Source organism: Bactrocera latifrons, unplaced genomic scaffold (assembly GCF_001853355.1).
Source record: "Bactrocera latifrons isolate USDA-ARS-PBARC rearing strain unplaced genomic scaffold, ASM185335v1 scaffold_299, whole genome shotgun sequence".
Taxonomy (NCBI): domain Eukaryota; kingdom Metazoa; phylum Arthropoda; class Insecta; order Diptera; family Tephritidae; genus Bactrocera; species Bactrocera latifrons.
Window position 1 is genome coordinate 256927 of NW_017536618.1, and position 21073 is coordinate 277999.

The 21073-nt window shown below is 37.1% G+C and overlaps 1 protein-coding gene across 5 annotated transcripts in view; it reads left to right on the top strand.

Moving 5' to 3' along the window:
- The window catches only part of LOC108970329, a 67495-nt gene that overhangs the window by 38888 nt on the left and 7534 nt on the right, over window positions 1-21073 (top strand). For all 5 annotated transcript variants that reach the window (XM_018935654.1, XM_018935656.1, XM_018935657.1 and 2 more), the window contains exons 5-9: window positions 13123-13399; window positions 14197-14291; window positions 14402-14647; window positions 14881-15528; window positions 15808-15891. In XM_018935654.1, the coding sequence (XP_018791199.1) occupies window positions 13123-13399; window positions 14197-14291; window positions 14402-14647; window positions 14881-15528; window positions 15808-15891 (1350 nt within the window). The remainder of the gene's footprint in view (window positions 1-13122; window positions 13400-14196; window positions 14292-14401; window positions 14648-14880; window positions 15529-15807; window positions 15892-21073) is intronic.

Below are 21073 nucleotides of genomic sequence, written 5' to 3' on the forward strand. Positions count from 1 at the left end.
GGATAAATCCAAAATGCAGTTGAAAAGTGGTTGGGAATGCTGCAAAGAAAAGTATCAGTTCCAGCTTTTGACTGAAAGATCACTGTAATTCCACAGAAACATAATTCATGGCTGGCTGATTTGCTGCTACGTYGGTTGGTTAGATTTGACGGCGATGTTTCTTGTGCTCGACCGGATTTGTGTGTTGTGACTCTGTCTGTCCGTTCGTGTTGTCTGCCATTATGTTTGCAACAAACCACGAATATGTGTGGTATTTATTATTCTCTGCTACACATCCGCTCAAGCACTTGCAATTGGGTATCTGCTGCCGCGGCTGATAGCAGCATTGCACAATTGCATTCGAAATGGAATSGAAAGAAATCATTTTAGGCCTCGCAGAAATGATCGTGCAGCGAAAATTGCGAGTTTATTTATTGAGTTGCGAGTGGTACGAAATTGTTGTTGCAAGATCCGGCACTGTGGTTGAAATGCTGAGTGGATGTTGTTAAATATTCTTTATTTGAGACCTTGCCTTTTGTCCAATTAGATTGATTTTCCATATGCCTAACCACTAAATTGAGATCCTTTATGTGGGAATCACAGGAATCGGTTTGCCGTAAGGTGTCGCGCTCGTGTGCTAAAATTGCTGCTTCGGTTGGGAATTTAAGACGGAGTTCCGCGATTCTTCCAGTCGAGATGAATCGAGCGAGAGTAGTCGCGAACAGCCTTGGAGTTGACGTGGGCAACGATTACGTCCGTAGAAATGTCTAATGTGGTTAAATTCTGTGAAGCTGAAACAGTCAGTTTTGTAAAGTTAATGAAGGTTCGACTGTACACAGAAAAAAGACGCGTCGTTTTTCTATCGAAAAGATTGTGATCAGGTTGTCTGATGCGRGAGTTAGCATAGATCACCATTTACTATATGACAGTTACCCACAATTCTGGTGGGAGCTTCAACATTCATTGAGAGAATGACGAATCGTCTGTCTGTTCCCCCAAATGCATCACTCTATGATCTTTTGACAGGCCGGTATTCCAAAGATCGTGATGCCAAAGTTGCCTAGTACCGAACGGTGCTCACGACGAAGAAGCGCGCCTAACCTCTCTTTACTGACGGATGTATATATTAATTATTTCGAACTCGACAACGCCAGGTTTGAAACTGGTAGTCATGCTGCCTACTTGAGTTCTTGGAACCGTTGAGGTTCATTATTGGCCTCTCAACCGTAGGTGTGGTGCTAGGCTAGGTGGCGGTATATATATTATATTACACCTGATCAAGATGGAGATTTAGCCTTTTGGCGTGAACGCAGCAGAAAAGTAAAAATTTTTCCGGGATGTAATATCAGGATGGATAAGAGGATACGAAGCAATTCTGTTGCAATGTATTACTCTAAGGATTTCCAACTTAACTTACTACTTACCGATCCAAACCGGGTTAGAGGTCGAAATATTAACCCTTGGTCGAATAAAAACCAGGCCAATTGCATGTAGATAGAACCGGTTGTACTGCAAAGATCACGTGAAAGYTCTCTCTGAGTTCACTGAGCTTCCCAAAAGCAATCTTCAAATCGGCGTCCGATATTATTATTTCTTGCATTTGTATGAAGTCTGGTTCAAACGAAATTCATTGTCCGTGTTACTTTCAAACCATCGAGCGATTTGCGCTATAAGACGTACATAAATATAATATTTAAATCACAAAAGACCACACTGCACCTAAATCAAAAGTAGACCTCATGATGATTACGATTGTGCAGCTTAAGCGTGCACAAACACATGCATGCACACATGTAATGCATGGGTATTCGTTTGATTTGCGTTTTCACTGCCATTGCTAAAGCAAATCATCATAAAATTCGCTCATTGCTCAGTGCGCTGCATAAATGAATGGCTGTTGGATGGACCAAATGACTGACTGACTGACCACAAAAGCAGAGGAAATCTTAAGAGATAAACGCTATAACGTTTTTGCGAATTGTGCAGAGAAATCGGCTTAAATTTATTGTTGTTATACGCAACGTGCCGCACACAAGATGGTTGCAATTGTCTGCGAACAGTTAAACTGGTGTAAGCATGGATCGAAAGGAAGGCACAAACAAAATGCGGCCATATCACTTTTTGTATGGAGATGAAGTACAAATGCCACGAAAGCGGTAAATACAACGCAATAACAATCATTTAATCGGGATTTACAAACAATTTGGTTATTAAAAGTTGTGTTGACTTCCTGAGCCGATGATGCGATATCAATTCCTGAAGGGGTATATTTTTGAAGTTGTAAGTAAAAGTAGTAATAAAAAATACTTAAAGAATATATAGGAAATGGGTAATAAGACGAGAACAGTTACTCCAATTAACTTAGGAATATTTGTTATTGAACACTGAAACCTTGCTTTAGTACCGAAAACACTCGAATACTTTACTATTTACTTTAGAAAAAATTTTCTGTGTTAAAAGGCTATTTTTAAATAGCCATCTTTCACTTCGGCAGTTTGAACAATATTGAGTGGGTACCTAAAACTGGAGAGTAACTCWGTAGAACATATAGGAAAGCTGTATACAATCGTGATCAGTTCACGAATACCGAATCCGTAATAGACTACATATTCAATAGTTTATACCAGTGTCAGTGATATTATCCAGTTGCTTGCTCGATTCGAGACTTTTCACTTGGCGAATATAAGACATCTATACATAGCACTGCCGCATTCTGTCTCTTAATTTCAAGAGAAATCATGATAACAAGATATGTAAATTCTGGTTTTACACAAAACATTTTAATTCTTTGAATAGGGTATATTAAGCTTCCTAAGAGGTTTTTAATACTCAGACGGAAATATCGAAKACTCATAAAGTATTTAGACAGGGTTTCCATGGGCATCTTTAGTTTTGGGAACAAAATAGTCGGAAGATGGCAGGTCTGGGGATCACCACACAATTAATGTGGTGGTTTTGGCCAAATGATCGCATACAAGCAACGATGGTTCTTCCACAAATGCCGGTGTTTCTTGCCGATTTCCTTGCGCAAATTGCACATAACTTGTTGGTAATATTCTTAATTGATCGCACTATCCTTTTGTAGGAACTCATGATGCACGACACCCCTGCAATCGAAGAAAACTCTTATGATTTAAGCATTGATTGATTGACCTTTTGTTTCTAAGTCCATCATTCCACACATTCACTACGTCATACATCTCCTGAGCAATGTCAAAGCGACGCCCATTTTCGTCGAAACTGAGAAAGGAAGATGGCGAACTAAAACGCGTCCAAACAAAGCTGCTGTCAAAAGTTAACTACCTACACATTCAAAATGACCAACCGTGATAGCATAAGTAAGGGATATGAGTACCAAAATAAYGCGACAAAAYCATCGAACACACGTAGCMYACGAAAATTCGAAATTCGCGATATTTTTTGTACAAACCACGTATACTATATATAAATATAAAGGATCAGCGTGACGAACTCAATCCATTTAGCCATGTCTGTCTTTTGTATAGATGCGTACTTTTCCCTCAGTTTTTGAGATGTCGTTCTGAATTTTTTCAGTAGTTCTTTTCTCTCCAAGCATTTGTTAATTTTTCGAAACCGCCGATATCGGACTACTATAGCATATARCTGCCATACTGTCCTTGTAGAGAAAAGTTTTTTCGTTTGTTCATATATCTTTACGAAATTTGACGTGGACTATTGTCTAAAGTATTACCACAATTTCCGAGCAAATTGTGCAGATCGGAGCGCCATAGCGTATAGTTGCCATACAAACTGATCGATCAAAATTAAATGCTTGTATGGAAAACTTTTTTATTTGAMAACAAATCGTTACAAAATTTGGCATACCCTAATTTCTAAAACAGTGCTAAAAATTGTGAACAACTTGTTCAGATCGGACTACTACAGCATATAGTTGCCATACAAACTGATCGATCAAAATCAGTATAAAAATCTTKTTATACCCTTTATGCTATAAGAAATTCAACTGTGTCGGATATTTTAGCACCAGTGTGGGTGTAGTTAACGTTAGGTTACTTTTCATAATAAAATTTCTAGACTTTTTTCTAAATCTGACAGAAGTTAAGCATAATAGAGTGCAACATTTAATTAAATACTCATGATTTCCAATTATGTACAATTACATCTGAATTTTCTCTTATTTACCATTTTTGTATTSMTRTGTTTATATGTATATACATATATWTTTTTTTTAATTTTTCCCACTTTTTTCTGCTTTTCGATTTTTTTTCTTTTTTCCGAATTTCTTTATTTGCGTTGTTACAATAAAATCAATATCCTTTCATTTTCAAATTAATAGATTTTTTCACAAAGCACATATATGTACGTTTGCACATGTTCACATACATATCTATGTATAATTTTATATACATACTTACATATAAACATTAATTGATCGGCAATTACACGCGTTTATTTTGAGTCGTTCATTCTACTTTATTTTTAATTTCAATTTTTGACATTTAACACGCCCCCTACTTCGATTACCACACCACACCAACTACATACATCAATAACAATAGCAATTACATTAATATATCCATCCATACATATGTACATATGTACTACACAGGTATCTACATAAGTGTTCGAGCTTCTCAACGCAAATGCGTTCATGATTTGTCGAAAATTCCGCTTTCAATCTCCGTTTCGTACAATCAATTCACTCAAATCGGCAAATCTTTTTAAGATTTCTATGGAAATATACACAAATACAATATTTGTTTGTATGTATGCATTACCGATCGACGCGCTGCCGATGTGCTTTGCCATGCTTCTTCACAATGCGCTGAGTGCATCTCTCATTGCTACCTTTATTTTAAGTGAATTCTATTTTATTGAAGTCCATTTTTTTTCTTCTTTCAATATTTGCGCATTTTGCCTTGTCATCGTTGCGGCGTTTCTTTTACATCGGCCAACAACATTTACAATACATTTACTGTTGTGTTATTGATTTGTATTAAATGCTATTTTCTATGGTTTGATCTTTGGCTATGGAAGCCGCACTTTCTCAGTTCGGTGACTGAGTTATGGGCGTTGATTTTTGAGTGATATGCAGGTTTTTTTTCGCTGTCGGTGTAGCGCCAAGCATTTGTTTCATTGGCTCCCAGGCTTGTTCGCCTAATAATAGATCATTAATAGCGAGAAAAACTGATCGCATTTGGTGTTTTAGTTGGTTTTCGTAAATATAAGTTTTTTTTTTTTTTAATATAGAGTGTCTTCACGTATTTTAAAAGAATACCAAATTTGGAAATGCGGTTGTAATTTCCATCTAAATATTTTTTTTTTTTTGGATATGTTACTCGTATTAAACTGTAATATCACTGTAATATCACAAAATACTTTTTGTTTAGTCACTATTCTTTGWAGCTAAATGCTATCTTAGTTAAATAATAAGGCCATTTTAGAGTCCGGTCGGATCAATGGTGGATTCACAGAAAGTTTTGCATGTCTATAGATTCCATCCCATCTAAAAGGTTACTTTGGAGCTCTCAAAACTGCCTGTGACAATTTATTCTGGAAGAAAGTGGCAGATCCACAGAACGTTTTGTATATCCAAAGATCCAATCCTACCAAAATCGGAGATAAGGCCAATTTAGAATCCTCAAAAATGTGACAACTTATTCTGGTAGACAGTGACAGATGTACAGGGGGTTTTGGACGTCTAAAGATCCAATCCCTCTAAAATCGGAGATTTCAATAGAAATTCAGAAAATTTAAGAAGGGACATCAGTTTTAAAAATATGGAAGGAAGCTGACACAAAGAAAGAAATCCAGATTAGCTACTGCTGGGAGAGAAGAGAAAGGAATCGAACATTTTTTAAACATATAAAAAATTGTAAATTGATATCTTCCGATGAARTGATGGTTACTGAATCAATCTTCGTAATTTAATTTAAATTAGGCTTTCAATGGGGACTTCTTCTAATCAAAAACGAGATCATAAACTACATAAGACTTGCTAATAAAATAGAATGGTAATAAATTCTTCTTCGTTTCATATGGCATTCCGAGTTGCTGCGAATCGACTCTCCATGGTCTTCGTGTATACCCTCAGCTACGGCTACTATATTTGCTTCACTACGTGCTGGATGTAGTCCAATCGGCCGATTATTATCCAATAACGAATRCTGGGTCTGAAGATGGATGATGGCGTAGGGAACAGTTTCCGAATGGCATTGCCAACCGATTGGAAACTGTTCCGAGAAAAGCTCGAACGCGGGAGTGTCTCCTGCATAWTTAACTGAGAATCTGTTGACTTTATTTTGGCTAAAACGAGTTCACTTTAATTTCTGCCCACACTTCCTGGTTATAAGATTCTAGTTACTTGTCTATATGAGTGGATGTTTGGTTTAAGAACTGATCATTACATATTGCTATGATCATATTAATACTCATTTGATCAAATTTGACCCGGACTGATAAAAAAAATATATTTTCACATATTTTAATACAAATATTTAATAATTTCAGAAAAGGTTCCAGCAACTTTCGAAGTGCTTTCTTTAAAAAAAAGTATTGATTTAATATTCGACTTTTATCAAAAAATTTTGAAATATGTAATAAGATCTTTAGTCTTTATTACTGTCTCTTGGTAGCACTGGTACAGTCATCTTGCCTTAACACTTGAAAAAACTACTTTATAAACTCTCCTTTTTGCGTTGATTTGAAATGAGTTGCCTTTCAGAAGGTATTTGTGTATAATTTATACCATTGAAAATAATTAGATTATATTTGAATATGAATATTGAATATTATTAATAACTRTATTTCAATGAAATATATAATTATTCTATCCTTCATGCCAGAAACAACTATTTAATTATATTACTTGYTTATTATCAACATTCCTYTACATTCCACAATATAATTCCAACATTTTTACAAATCAATATGCAATATAAACGACTTTGTAAATTACAAAAATCAAATTGCTCTCAAACACACACAACTTCCAAAAGTGCAATTTGCTTTTATGACACTTTTATGGTGACACTATCGATTACCGTGTGGCCAAACAGTTGTTGCATTGGAACTGTTCAATTATTTGACAGCGTTTTTCAGTAATTAAGTAAATGTTAGTTGAATAATTTTTTGTGACTTAAATCGCTAATGCCCACACACTTCCATGGACATAAATGCTGTTGAAAACACACACAAATCCATACACACATAGCCATCTATGCATATAAGCAGTATGTATGGTTGTGTTTCAGCATGTTATTATGTGTATTTGTCGCAAATGTGTGAGAAAATTATTTATTTACATGCAAACACACAGGTGTGAGATAAAAAAAAATATTTAAATTGCTGCCATTAAAGTATTTACATGACATATTCGTAACTACTGGCATGTGCATTACAAATACAATGCGAGTGCTCGTGCTTTACACTCTGTCAAATAAACTCCCGGACACATTGTATTGGTTATTACACTTTATGGATTTGTCAAATATAAGTTAATATGTGTCGATATGTAGGGAATCGTGGTATATACTATTGTGGGCAAAAAATAGTAAGAATTTCCTCATAATTTAAAAATTTTCAATTTAGTCATCAAAATCTGTGTCGGGTCCCTTAAAGTAATCCTCCTTGAGACTTAAATAAAGTTGTGCCAACATTCAATTCAATTTCCGGAATAAACTTCAATGCGATTCACGTTTAATGTCTTCAATTGACTCAAAGCTATTTCCCCGGAGCGGTAATTTGAGTTTGCTGAATAGCCAGAAGTCACAGGGAGCTTAATCAGACGAATACGGTGGTTGCGGCACCATAGCTTTGCACAAACGACGTATAGCATACTAATTGTATTCCTTGCTGACAATTTAGCTGGTCGGAGGGAATTCGGAGTGCATCACACCTCAATAATCGAAGAGGACTGTCAACATAACCTTGCTTTAGACCTACTTTAACGTGGTTGAGTTGAGTTAAAATCTCCGACTTTATCACCCAAAACCGCCCGTGTATCCACCACTGTTCAAAGCTTCGAGTTTTCACCAAATGGGTTATTTCTAAAAATCCGTCTTTTCGACAAAAAAAAAGAAAAAAAAAAAAAAAAAAAAAAAAAAAAAAAAAAAAAAAAAAAAAAAAAAAAAAAAAAAAAAAATTAACAAAAAAATTATGTAGCTAAAAAAAAAATTATTTAACAAATGTAATTAAATTTTTTCAGAAATTTTATATCTGCTTTCATTTCCTGAGGAATTTATAACGATATTTATTTGTAAAATTTAATAAAAGGAATCCAGTCGTTTTGAAGAAATTATGCTGATATACTTACCTTAAATAAAAGTCAAAATGAAATTTTAGAAGATTCTAACTAGATCTAGCCAATTTCTTAGACTAACTATTCCATATTTTTATGATTTCTTGCAAWGTATGCATAAAGTAAAGGTCTGTTGATATAATCTATAATATGAGGTAATGTCGGCCAGTTTCAAGCATTAGACTATTGCAACCAAATTCGATTTTGTAAATGAGCTGAAGTTAAATCTTCTGTAGTAATCAATATACAGACGGTTCTTTCAAACTAAATGAGTACAATTTGGCCATTCGGKCAGAAATTGTGTGTGCCAACTGGGCTCTTCTGTTCTTACCGTCATGTCTATAAACCTTCTTGCGGGTAGCTAAGCGGCAATGAAGGCCATCCGTAGCACCCATGCTGAGTCTCACGACGTTAGGTTCAGTAGATAACTCAGTTAATATAATGTGAGTATTCAGTCCACTAGGAACAGAAGGCAAACAAACTGGCCAGCTCGGCGTAGGCACAATTCCCCTAAGCTGCCCCAGACCATTCAGCTCCCTCAAGTATTGTTTGAACACCTCAGGTCTTCGAACACTAGCAACACATGGYTTGCCACAAASTYRCCTTGGAGTAGTGTGGTTGGTGRAGATACTARAAAGTTCCATCTTCTAGGCAAAAAATAACGCTGGAAMAYTATCTATGKGAATGCCCAGCTTTCWRTCAGATRAGAAAGAACATATTCCTAATATTTCATCTTAAGAAACATTGGGCAGCTACGGTGGAAAAAATCGAATCAAAGGTGCTTTGAACTCAGCTAGAATCTAAATTTTAGATTTTAGTTAATGGATTTTAATATTAAATTGATATTTTCCAAAAAAAAATATAAAATTTTATAATTTGGAAAAAAATTGTGGGAAACATCTACATATGTAAATGTATAGCTGTAATAACTGGCGTCAATATTAAAAGTCGAGTCAGTCGATTGCTGCTTTGCCTATACGAGGCTTTATTAGTTCAACACTCTAAACATTTCTATAATAAAAAAATGTAATATCTTCACTCGCCCATATCCTAGCCGAATCTTATAATAAGTGTATGAAAAATTCTATAAAGCGTTGGAACACGTGTATTAGCTCATAAAGAGCTTATTAAATTAAGTGAAAAAGCTTCTTTTTGTTGTTTTATTTTATATTTTTATTTTTTGTAGTATACTTTTTTTTTATAATTTTTCCTCGAACTTTTATAACAGCACACATGAACGCGCCTTGCTATCTGTGTTATCGTTGATATTACAAAATGTGACAATTTAACAAAATTACTTGTAATACTAATACAAATTTTTACCCCCACGGCAACAAACGGACAAACGCCAGCAAAAACTGCGGCAAAAGCTGGCAAATAAATGCAAATACATATATATATGCATAAAAATTGATATACAAATACATATACAAAATTGTGTGTGTGTACATTGCAGCCATTTAAGCAAGTGAACAAGCAAATCAACCAAAACGCTTAGCCCGCCTGTCCGACATTCGACCTAACAATCTGGTCTGGTCAATACTAAATGTTTACCACAACTTGCCGGCCCGCGTTTAGTCGATATAGAAATTAATAAACATGCAACAACACACATACATACATACGTTTGTGTATGTTTATATAAATATGTACGTATGTATTGATATTATATCTGTCTCGTTGGCCAGACAGTGTTATTTGCATATATTCAGGTGAGCCTTTATTATAAATGGCGCGCAGACAAAAGAAAATACTCCCTAATAATATATATATAAATATATATATAATACATATTTGCATATAAACGCACGCCCTTTTTGTATTTGTTGTTTTCTGCGCGTGTATTGGTGAAAATTTTATTTCTTTAATAGAGTTTTAATGATTGTCCGTYCGCCTACTTGTCTCACGCAATGAAGCGCTGTCTGCTGTGCGAATAYACGAGTATGTTATATTATAGCTATATAAATATATATAAACATATGTATGTAGTTACATATGCATTTACTTTAGTCTAAAATGTAGTATTATATTGGTTTGAAGGAAATTGTTTATATACAAATGTTTATATAAGCAATTATGTATTGCCGAACATGTGTCAATAATAACATGTCTTTTTATGCAAATAAAAAATAGATATATTAGGTTGTCAAAAAAGTATTGCGCTATTTTTTTTTATTGAATTTTGAATTGTTCATACATTTTTTTTTTGATGACTCACGCCCAGCTCTTGACCGATGCTACTATGCCGGTCTCTTTCGACCAATTCAGCGATTTTATCGCAACTTTCGACGACAGGCCTTCCGGAGYGTGGCGCATCTTCGACCACCTCTACACCAGATCGAAAATCTTGAAACCATCGCTGTGCAGTGGAAATGTAAACTGTATCGGGTCCATACACTGCACAAATTTTATTGGCGGCTTGAGATAAATTTTTGGCTTTATCGTAGTATGAGTAGTACTGTAAAATATGCCGTATTTTCTCTTTATTTTGTTCCATGTTTGCGACGCTATAACTCACGAACGACATAAAAGAAACGACAATCAATCAAACACGTGTTAGCGCGTGAAATGAGCTTTCCAAAAAGGTATAGCATGACCCGATGTGACGAATAAAACTAAAACTACGCGCTCTCAGCGCCAACTAGCGAAAATACCGCAAGACTTTTTTGACAAACATATATCTACACACATACATATATATTTATATATACTACATATATATATATTTATCATCAAAAGTGCTTATGTATGCGTTTTAGATATACATATATGTATATATGCTAATGGCGCGAACATTATGGCCGTCACGTCGCTTGTCTGTCATTATTTCGCTACCATTGGGAATAAATTAAGCAACAATTTTGACAGAGTTTGGTGTTTGATCTAATTGCTGTTTGAATTGATTTTAAGCTGGCCGCTGTTATGCGATAAATCAAATTACTGGTGAATTGCTCAGATCTTTTAAATATTTTGGTTTTTATATGAGCATTTGGTGTTTGAAATTGACTCTCACGAGACAAGTACTGTTGGAAAAATATTTAGGTTTTTAACCTATATCCATCTTTCTCATTGAAAACCTCTGAGATGACAGCTTCAACACACATTTAACAAGGGTGTAGGCTTGGTTAGGCTCGATCTAACCGACTCTAAGATCGCGCTTAGACTACTATATGCATTCCTTTGTGAACAAAACTATATCTTTAATACAAATTTAACAATTGTTTAGGTTAGGTGAGGTTCGGTGGTTGATCTAAAGATCGCTCTTGGACGACTATAAGCAAGTCCTTTGTGCACACCGGTATTCGATCTTAGAAGTTAGCAAAGCGACTTCTGGCCAATAAGAGTTGTTTCATTTAATTTCTGTTCCCATCAGCTTGATGGGGTTTTCAAAAAGTTTGAGCTCAAATGTTTAAACCTTAATATCTTAATATTCAAGTCTTCCTTCATACAGTTTCTACAACTGTCGTCTCCACTGATAGCATGGCCGATAGGGCACTGACCAGTTAGAACTTCCAAAATTAGGCAGAGGTTAGCTATACTAAAGTTAAAGAGCTCACTGGATCTCTTACGATCTACCCTTACACTACCTTGAACTCCCAAGTGTTTAAGCCTTGATCTCGCAAACGCCGGATAATCAAGTCTTCCTCCATACAGCTTCTACGGTTGGCTTCCGGTGACATTCTCAACTGATAGTATGGACGAAGATAGGACATTGGCCGCTTAGAACCCACACAACCTGGAAGAGGCTAGCTATACTGGGGGTAAGTAACTTTCTGGGTCTGTTACGATCTTTCTTTGATCAAAAGTATCAGCACAGGAACCGATGGTGCTCAGCGTTGGCTTAGCTCTCGCGAAGCTCGGCTATATAGTAGAAGTACATACGAATATAGTGRAGTTCCGACCCGTTTCCAGTCTACTGAATGCGGTGCTAGAAGCCTTTCCTAGTCAAATAAATCGTCCGCTTTATAGTTACCTACAATGCCACATTGGCTTGGTCTTAAGCAAAGTTACTCGAAGTCAGTGATAATTACTTTAGGCATTCCTTAAACAACTGTGAACGGTTAGTGAGCTCAAAGCTAGTATCGCTGCACTGCAATCAAATTATAATAATTAATAATAATTAGTTAGTTGAATGAGGCAGGAGCAGTAAATCTAATGCTAGCTCAATGTTAGTAACCTCGTAACACTGTAATATTCAGGAAATCCGAAGTTGAAGTTGATATATAGTTTTTGGCAATATATCCCTCTATCAACCTTCCCCCAAGCTTTGAGTCATCCATAAAAAAGTTCACTGTCATTCTTCAATGACTTCTAACCACCACCTTCCACGCCTCCATAATGAAACTCACTAGTCCTTCAATGTTGTCTACTCACCCCACAACTATCACGCAGAAAACTCTGCCAGAGTTTGGTTTGTCGACTCCGAGGTTCAGAAGATCAGGTATAAAGTCGAAGCGTGCGAAGGTTTCTGAATGCCTATGCACGTGACCTTTTAAAAACAACTATTATAAAGTAAAATATGCTCCTAATGCGGCTTTTTGGAGTTATAGAAGTCCTCTTGGGTCATCAGCTTGCATGATAATAATATTTTAGATGTTTTTCCCCGGACACCTTTAGAAAGTCAACCTTCCCAACTTATTCTCGCACTAAGGAAGAGGAAATATATTTGCATTCTTTCGGGCTTTATTTAAGTAGCTTTTAAGGGTATAACAATTTTTTATAATGACAATAACCTTTAAAATAAATAATTAATTTAATAATGATTCTTAACAATAAAATAATATGTATATTTTACAATGTAATGATATTTAAGTAATTACATTAAATAATAACAATTCCGATCAATAAATTGATTATTGCAGATTTAAATCGCTTGGAAAAGTCACCACTACTCGCCAACGGCTATAATCCCCCGCCCATCAATCATATGGCCTTCATGCAAATGAATCACCATCCCGGCACGGCATTAATGTCACCCGGCATGCCGCCACATGGCTTACATGCTCGTCCCGACAGTCAAATGCTGAAAGCCGCCACTCAAGGCGGCATGTCTGCGGCGAATATGGACGCGTTGGCGCGTTCCGGCATTTGGGAAAATTGTCGAGCAGCTTATGAGGATATTGTTAAACATTTGGAACGGTAAGTATAGTTAGTAAATGTATATCAAAGAATACAGAGAATATATTTCAATGTGTTTCAAATTATGTAGAAAATGCTATCCTAATACTAAGGACTATTTCGGATGTTCCTCAAAAACCTAGAGTGTTGATATCCAATACGATCTGGAAAGATTGCTCTGAACAAGTAAAGATATCTTCAAAACTGTTTTAGTTGGTTTAAGTTGAACACCGTAGTAAGATTAAGCATGGTTCCAAGAACTGGTTTCCGGGACTTGTTGTCTTTGTAGTAAGAAACTGTTCCACGTTTACATAGAAAGCTAAAAAAAATTTGAGGTTATTTGTTCCACGATTTCTTAAAAAGAAAGTTTAGGTCCAACAACCCAAAATTAGGGACTTCTAAACTTCGAAAATCTTTAAAAAAATTATGACTTTTATTTTTCTTCTTCTTTATTGGTGTAGTCACCATTCACAGAGATATAGCCGAGTTTATACAGTCTCTATTGATCCTTTTATTGGGGGAGAGTTTTTACGAGGAGTGCCCCAAGCCGAGGCGCAACCTTGGGGAGGGATGATTCATTCCTCATTTTAGCTCGCCTTTAAATGGACGTTTTCCGGACCGGAAATTGTAAGCATCTTCGATCATATGTTAAAGAATCGTTTGTGGCCACTACTAAGTGAATGATGCTCACAGAACTTTCCTCTCTTGCGTGAACTTCTGTACTCAGAATTTTATGCTTAGCCTAAATTTAGAACAAATATAAAGAAGGATTTATGGTATATAATAATTGTCTMTTTTCTCTTACATTTCTTTGTCAGCTTACGTGAAGAGCGCACAGATGAACGCCAGCAAATGAATAGCCGGGGGGGCGTTGGCAATGAGCCGAAGATACGTGATCTAAGCTCACGAAATTGTAAGTACTTTTCCCTGCCTATCGACATATACATTTTACACCGAACAAACGTCATCGAAAACATAAAATATATTCAGTGCCTTTATCTTGCTTTCCTTTCAACCCTTCAGCTGGTTCGCCGAGTCGTCAAAGTCCCGTACTGAATCTYTCCAAATCCGGCGGCAATACCGATCAAGGCAGCAATTGTGATGAGCGCAGTGAACGCAGCGAAATGCATTCGCCAGTGCATTCGGTGCGCGATGGCAGCGTCGGTGGCGGCAGTCAGGGTGTGATTGGCGTGGAGGACGACGATGACGAGAATCTGAGTGATGATAATGCGTCAGAAGTCGACGAACGCTGCGCCAAAGATGAAGAAGGTGAGTGCACTTTGTTTTTCAGCAATAAACATACTAAAGACAAGGGAGCATGAAAGAAAAGGGGGCGTGGATATATACACATAAGCTTATATAGTGTCATAAATACTACAACACAACTCAAAGCCTACAAAAGCCGGCTGCAACACTGACTAATGTTTTTTTAACGCATTCCTTTTGTTTCTTCTTCGTTTTCTGCTTCTTGTTTTTTCTCGGATCTGCTTTTGTTTGCACAGACTTAAGTGATACGGAACGTGATAATATAACGTCGTCGGCGGCGTCACAACGTCATCATCCACTGCATCATCACCACCATCACCAGCTACATCATGGCGCCAACAGCAATGCCATGGGCGTGGGCGAACGTGGCGGTGTAGCGGGCGGACCAGGCGCCGGTGTTGGTGTAGGTGTCGGTGTTGGCGGCCTTGGTGTTGCCGCCGCCGCAGCTGCCGCCACTGCCGCTGGTCTCAACGAACGCGACGTACTCAACACACATGCGGCGCTACAACAATCACCCGTCTCCACACATAATGCGGCCGCCGTTGCAGCGTTGCAACAGCATCATCAACGTGCGCTCAATTATTCACATTTGGCGGCGGCCGCAGCCGTCGCTGGCGGTGCTGCTGGTGGACCTGGTGCGAATGCTGCCCTTACCAATGGTCCAGGCTCGGGTGGCGCGCTGGCCGGTACAGAAGCCTTGCTGGCAGCCAACGATGCCACGGCCGCTGCCGCTTTGGCCGGTGGGCTGGCGCTCGGTCCACTCGCTATGGATCCGCATGGGGTGCCATCGTCAACGGAGGCGTTGCTGTGCAATATACAGACTTTACTGAAAGTGGCTGTGGACAATTCACGACAGCAGGAGCGACAAATCACCTATGAAAAAGGTGAGAAACTCATTTGTATAGTTGTCAGTTAGTAGGAAAAGCTAAAACAAAGTGAAAACAGCGTAAAGTKTTTGTTGTCGTTTGACAGCCGATGGACAGCGCTGTTGGCTGCGTAGTTTTAACTTTATCGGCCTTTCACCCTTTTTACTTTTTATTGGCGGCGCCATTGTGACTTTTACCTTGCCGCTTTGATCTTTGCGCTTTGTCAATAAATTTCTAATCGACTTTCTCTATTTCTTTTCTTTTCGTTTCGTTTTTTTTTGTTGCTTTTCCTTGCAGCGGAGCTCAAAATGGATGTTTTGCGCGAACGCGAAGTCAAAGATTCATTAGATCGGCAATTAGCTGATGAACGGAAACTCAGAGGTGAGTTACAACCATTATATACCTATTTCTTTACTTATAGAGTTACATATACATATAAGCTTTACACAAAAAAGCTTATTGTAATTGCATTGCAACTGCAGTCGCATGCTGCCTTGGTAATGTAGTTGTTGCTGCTTGCCAGATCGACTCCACAGACGAGAGTCTCTTGGCAGCTAATTAACATTTTATGCTAATTTGAGGTTAAATAAAGTCGTTTTAAGACTGTGAGTTGTAGCAAAGTTCGTTGAAAAGGAAGTAATTATGGTGACTTTTTACATAAAACCAAAAAACATAAAGTCGGCAATAACATATAGAGCTAAGGATGAAATACAAAAATAGGATCCTGCAGTAGTGCTTTATGGTTTATAGAGCTCAAAAAGAGTTAGCTTCGCAAAAAGTTTGTAAAATATGAAGCTTTTAAAAGAAAAGAAAAAAAAAACAAGAGCTTCCAAAGCTTCGAGAGCTTCAAAGGTTGTACGAATGTGTTAGGTATCGGTGAGCAAAAAACATCAAAAGTATCAATCGCTGAAAACTATTAAGGAGTTAGGCCAGCTCAGTCCTCTAAAAAATATCTTATTTCGACTACTCATTAAGGAAAAACGTGTCGGAATGACCTYTTTCTAAAGTACTTTGTTAATTCTAAGAAACTAGTAAATACCCATGTTTTTAGTACGAATTTTTTTAAAGGTACGGACTTGTATAAAATAGGTTAAATTTTTAACCCAATTAAAAGTATCGGTGTACCACGAATTGAATCACTCTCTGGAGGAGGAAAAAATATATCCTCGTCGCCTTTATTGATATAAAAGACTCTTTCAGTAACATCCATCCCAAGTTAATACTTAGAGTGCTTAAAAATCTGGTCATCTTCGAACTTTCAGGTAAATGYTGTGGCCTACGCTGATGATGTGGCGGCTTCGGTTGGACATAAGTCCCAAATATCCCTGCWAACATTGCACAAACAATATTAAATGACATACATATATGTAGATAGGATCGTGAGGACTAAATTTAATTGCCTACAAGACAGATCACGTATTTTTCACTAGGAAGTGCGGAATTCCAAAGTTATGCCATTACGAAAAAATGGTACCAGGCTAGCAATGGAAAATAAGGCAAGSTACTAGGGGCTAATTTTAGACAGAAAGCTGTTATGGAAATTAAACTTGGACGCTAGGGAAAAGAGAGAACGTTACAGCATCATAGCTCATGGGCTCTACACAGCAGTAGGTATGGTGGTCCACAATGAAAAGAACAACATGGTCAGCCAATATAAAGCAGAGCATCTAGTATATGTACCAGTGGAGCTCGTAAAGCAACGCCAAGTCAGGCCTTAAACATTATGTTATATTTACTACCCAAAGACTTGTTCTCTAAACAACTGGCAGCGAAGCCAGCTCTTAGACTGAGGAAATAGTCTCTACATATTAGTTAGCCTTAGTAAGACTTAGTAAAGTTTCCGTTTCTATGGTACCGCAGAATTGTGAAATCCTATAGAATTAAACTTAAATTCGGCCCCCAATATWCCCTTTTCTTCCTGAGAAGAGTCAGAAATGGACGAGGTTCACAAGTATACACGAATAAATATCTATACGGTTGGCTCCTAATTAGATAATCGAGTGGGAGAAGACATCTTGTTAGCCAAATTAGTTACACCAATTGMCTTCAGTCAACCGGACCACTGCAGTGCGTTTCGAGCGGATATCACTGTAATTAAAAAAGCCTTCGTAGATCCATATATACAGATAGCCAAGCGGCTTTGAAATAACTTAGGTCTCTGAGGGTTACGTCATTCAAAGTGAAAGAATGCCATGATCATTTCCACGACAGTCTGGTCTACGTAAGCGGAACAGACCCGGATTTTGTCCAAGGACTGCTATTGATATCATCGGCCTCAACACCCGCGCTGTTAGTTCTGCTTTCTCCAGACTGGACAAGGAAGCAAWGCAAATGGGTCTGGCAGTGAACGAGGGCAAGACGAAATATCTTTTGTCATCAAACAAACCGTCGTCGCACTCGCTACTTGACTCTCATGTCGCCGTTGATAGTCATAACCTTGAAGTTGTAGAAAATATCGTCTATTTAGGAAGCAGCATAAACCAGCACCAACAATGTCAGCCTGGAAATGTAACGCAGAATAACTCTTTTCTTGGATGACCCGGTACAATATCTATTTTTAACTTGAAAAATTTAATCAATCTCTCGCACCACTACTCTTTGCTTATGCCTCGTCTACATATAAATAATATATGTCCCTTTTTGYTAAACTCCATTGAAGAGCTTCTACTTTATGTCGCTGTAAGTAGTTGTCACAATTAGTTAATACATTTTGTAATATTCAATCGCCAGCAATTATCTGTTGTAAGGCAACTGGAGTTTAACAATATATACACATGTGTAATATGTTTATATATTTAACGAAAGTATTGTCTATATATTTGTATGGCAAAGCAAGACTTTGTAAATATTGAAGACGCAACAACTGATTAATATTGAATTCCTTCGATGGACTCTACAAGGAGACAAATCAGCGCAAATCAAGCGAATATTAATCGGAATTGACTTAAATAGCGATGACACCTGATATGATTAAGTAGAAAAGGGACTAAAAAAAGATATACATGTGTATATGTATTTATATAGTGAACTGAAATCATAAGTAATCGTAAAAAAATTMATCACAGTGCAATGATTCGCAAACGGACCTCGCAATCAGTGCCAGAATGAATGCCGCAAAAGAAGCAGAGATAAACAGTAAAGTCGAAATGTCAGAAATATGGATTTGCTGAATGTTTSTTTGGATTTTTCATTTCGTTGTTTTTGTTTTTGAAATTATTTTTCAACAGAAATCACAATTCGATTTCATTTAATATCATTTCATTAGTCATTTACAGCTGAATGATTCCTTTCATGAAGTTGCAATGCGCCCACGATGTCAATTGGCGGTGAAGAGAGAGGGAGTATGGTAAAATGTACGATTATTCATGAATTTGTTTGGAGTTGTCTTCGAGTTTTATGGGTTTTGCTTCATCTTTCGACAGTTTATTTTTTAGTGCATTGTTCTAGAGAACGATATGTATATACGAGGGCGGTTCGTTAGAGACTTACACTTACCACTTGATAGTGACATGATCCCAAGACAAGAAATCTTAGACAATTACCGTCCAAATTTCCGACTCGTACTCTGTTTTACGAAATCCRACAAAATTCGGTTCCGAATATAGCCTTTCCTTCCTGAGAAGAGTAGGAAAGGGTTGAGGTGTTCAGGTATACAGGATGGATGGTCCAAATTAGATAATCTGGTGGGGAGAGATGTATTTTCAACAAAATTAGATACCTCAATCGCCTTCCAGAATCAGTGTGTTTCGAGCGGAGATCACTGTAATTAAGAAAAACCTACTTGTTTTGACAAATATTGTTTTCAAATTGCAAAAAAAAGTGGGTAATTTGCCGAAGAAAAACCCATCGTCTCATACCTCCTCTCTGAKATTAGACGAACTACTTCAAGTATTCCGCAAATTTGCCACCACAAGACCACTGTGAAACCGCAAAAAGTCTTGGACCGGTCAGAAATTCAAGTCGTTTAAGCATCAAGACTAACGTTGCCTCTGAGATATCRTGGAAAAGCTCCAGAAAACGTGTTTTTCAGTCATATTGAAAAAGTCTGAGCGTCGCACTAAGGGGTATTTGATGCAAAAAGCCGGTCATAAGTGGTTTTACTAAACTTCGCCAAATGGTATTTACGCCTCATGTTTTACTATTTACAATAACCGCTCCAACCTGCGCACCCCTCCCCGCTTTTTACTTCGCTCTCGCCACGGATCCAGTCGGAACCCAATCATTGAGTGTAACGCGTGTAACAGTATATGTTGTGAAAAATATTTCAAATTTTCCAAAATTTGTATGTTTCTTTCTTAGTCCACACAAATTTTGTACCACTCTCGTACTGCCATAAAAATATTAGTATATTGTGTACTCCTCAGTACTCCCGCATTCATTTGTGAATTTATAGCATTTTTGCATAACATGTGTGCAGTATCTTTTCTCTTTCGCTTTTCGCCTACCTTAAGGCCCCCCTTTAGCGTCGTCGTTCTTATCATTAAATCTACCACAATTGGCAAAAAGTCGGCAAAAAGTCGACAAGAAATCGCTGAAATCGTACATTGCATAGGCAACATATGTTGCGGTTTTTATATGACTMTTCCAATGCCAAGCACAAACATATTATATATATACATCTCCCGATAGGGGGAATGAGTTATGGAGTGTAGTTGTAGCAGCGTCTGGAGTCTCGGCCGCACTCAAATCGGGTCCAAACAACAATTCATTGCTGACAAGTAAACATACAAATTGCATGCAACAAAACTTCTAATTGCAACTAATAACAACAACGTCAGCCGACTAACTAACAACGAACAACACGAGCAGATTTTTCATCTTTCGCCATTGCATGCGAAGCGTCCATTCATTCTCGGTAATCACACATATGCACATTCGGCGCGGCTTACAATGGCAATTGGAATGCCGAAGTTGTGTGCAAAAAGCGAAAAAAACGMAAAAMAGGAAAATACGAAATAAGTTATACTTAAAAATAAAGAAAATGAAAAGTCGAGCAAAAATTGTCGAAGATAATTGGGGCTTTGAGCAGTCGATACATGTGTTCTTCTATGTTTACATATTTAATTATGCACTGAATTTTGAATAGAACGCGTAGTTTTGGGGATAATGGCTTGATTATTACAACGTTTAAGGAAAGGCTAAGTACATTTTTCTTTATGTCCGAGTTATCCTGAAGTTWKACTTAACTAATCGGACGAAATTTARACTGTAGGSTTTGCGAGAATAAGGTCAAGGAAGGAGAGCAATTCATTGTATTAACGTTATTAATATATTGACCAATATAAACACTATAAAGTCTTCTGGAAAGTCGGAAATGATTGAAAACATATTTTCATTCAATTTTATTAAGGTAACTCATATATTGGCCGATATTTATTATAGGGTAGTCGAAAAAGTATTTTCTAATCGAACTTCAACTTATTTTTTTTATCATGAACTCTCATGAACCAAATATATATGTGTCATTTTCGTCGACCACTTTTTGGCATTTTTCTGTTAGAGATATTCCATCAGTGTACAATTTTTCTGGTTTCTCRGTGAAAAAATGTGACAAGTAATTTTC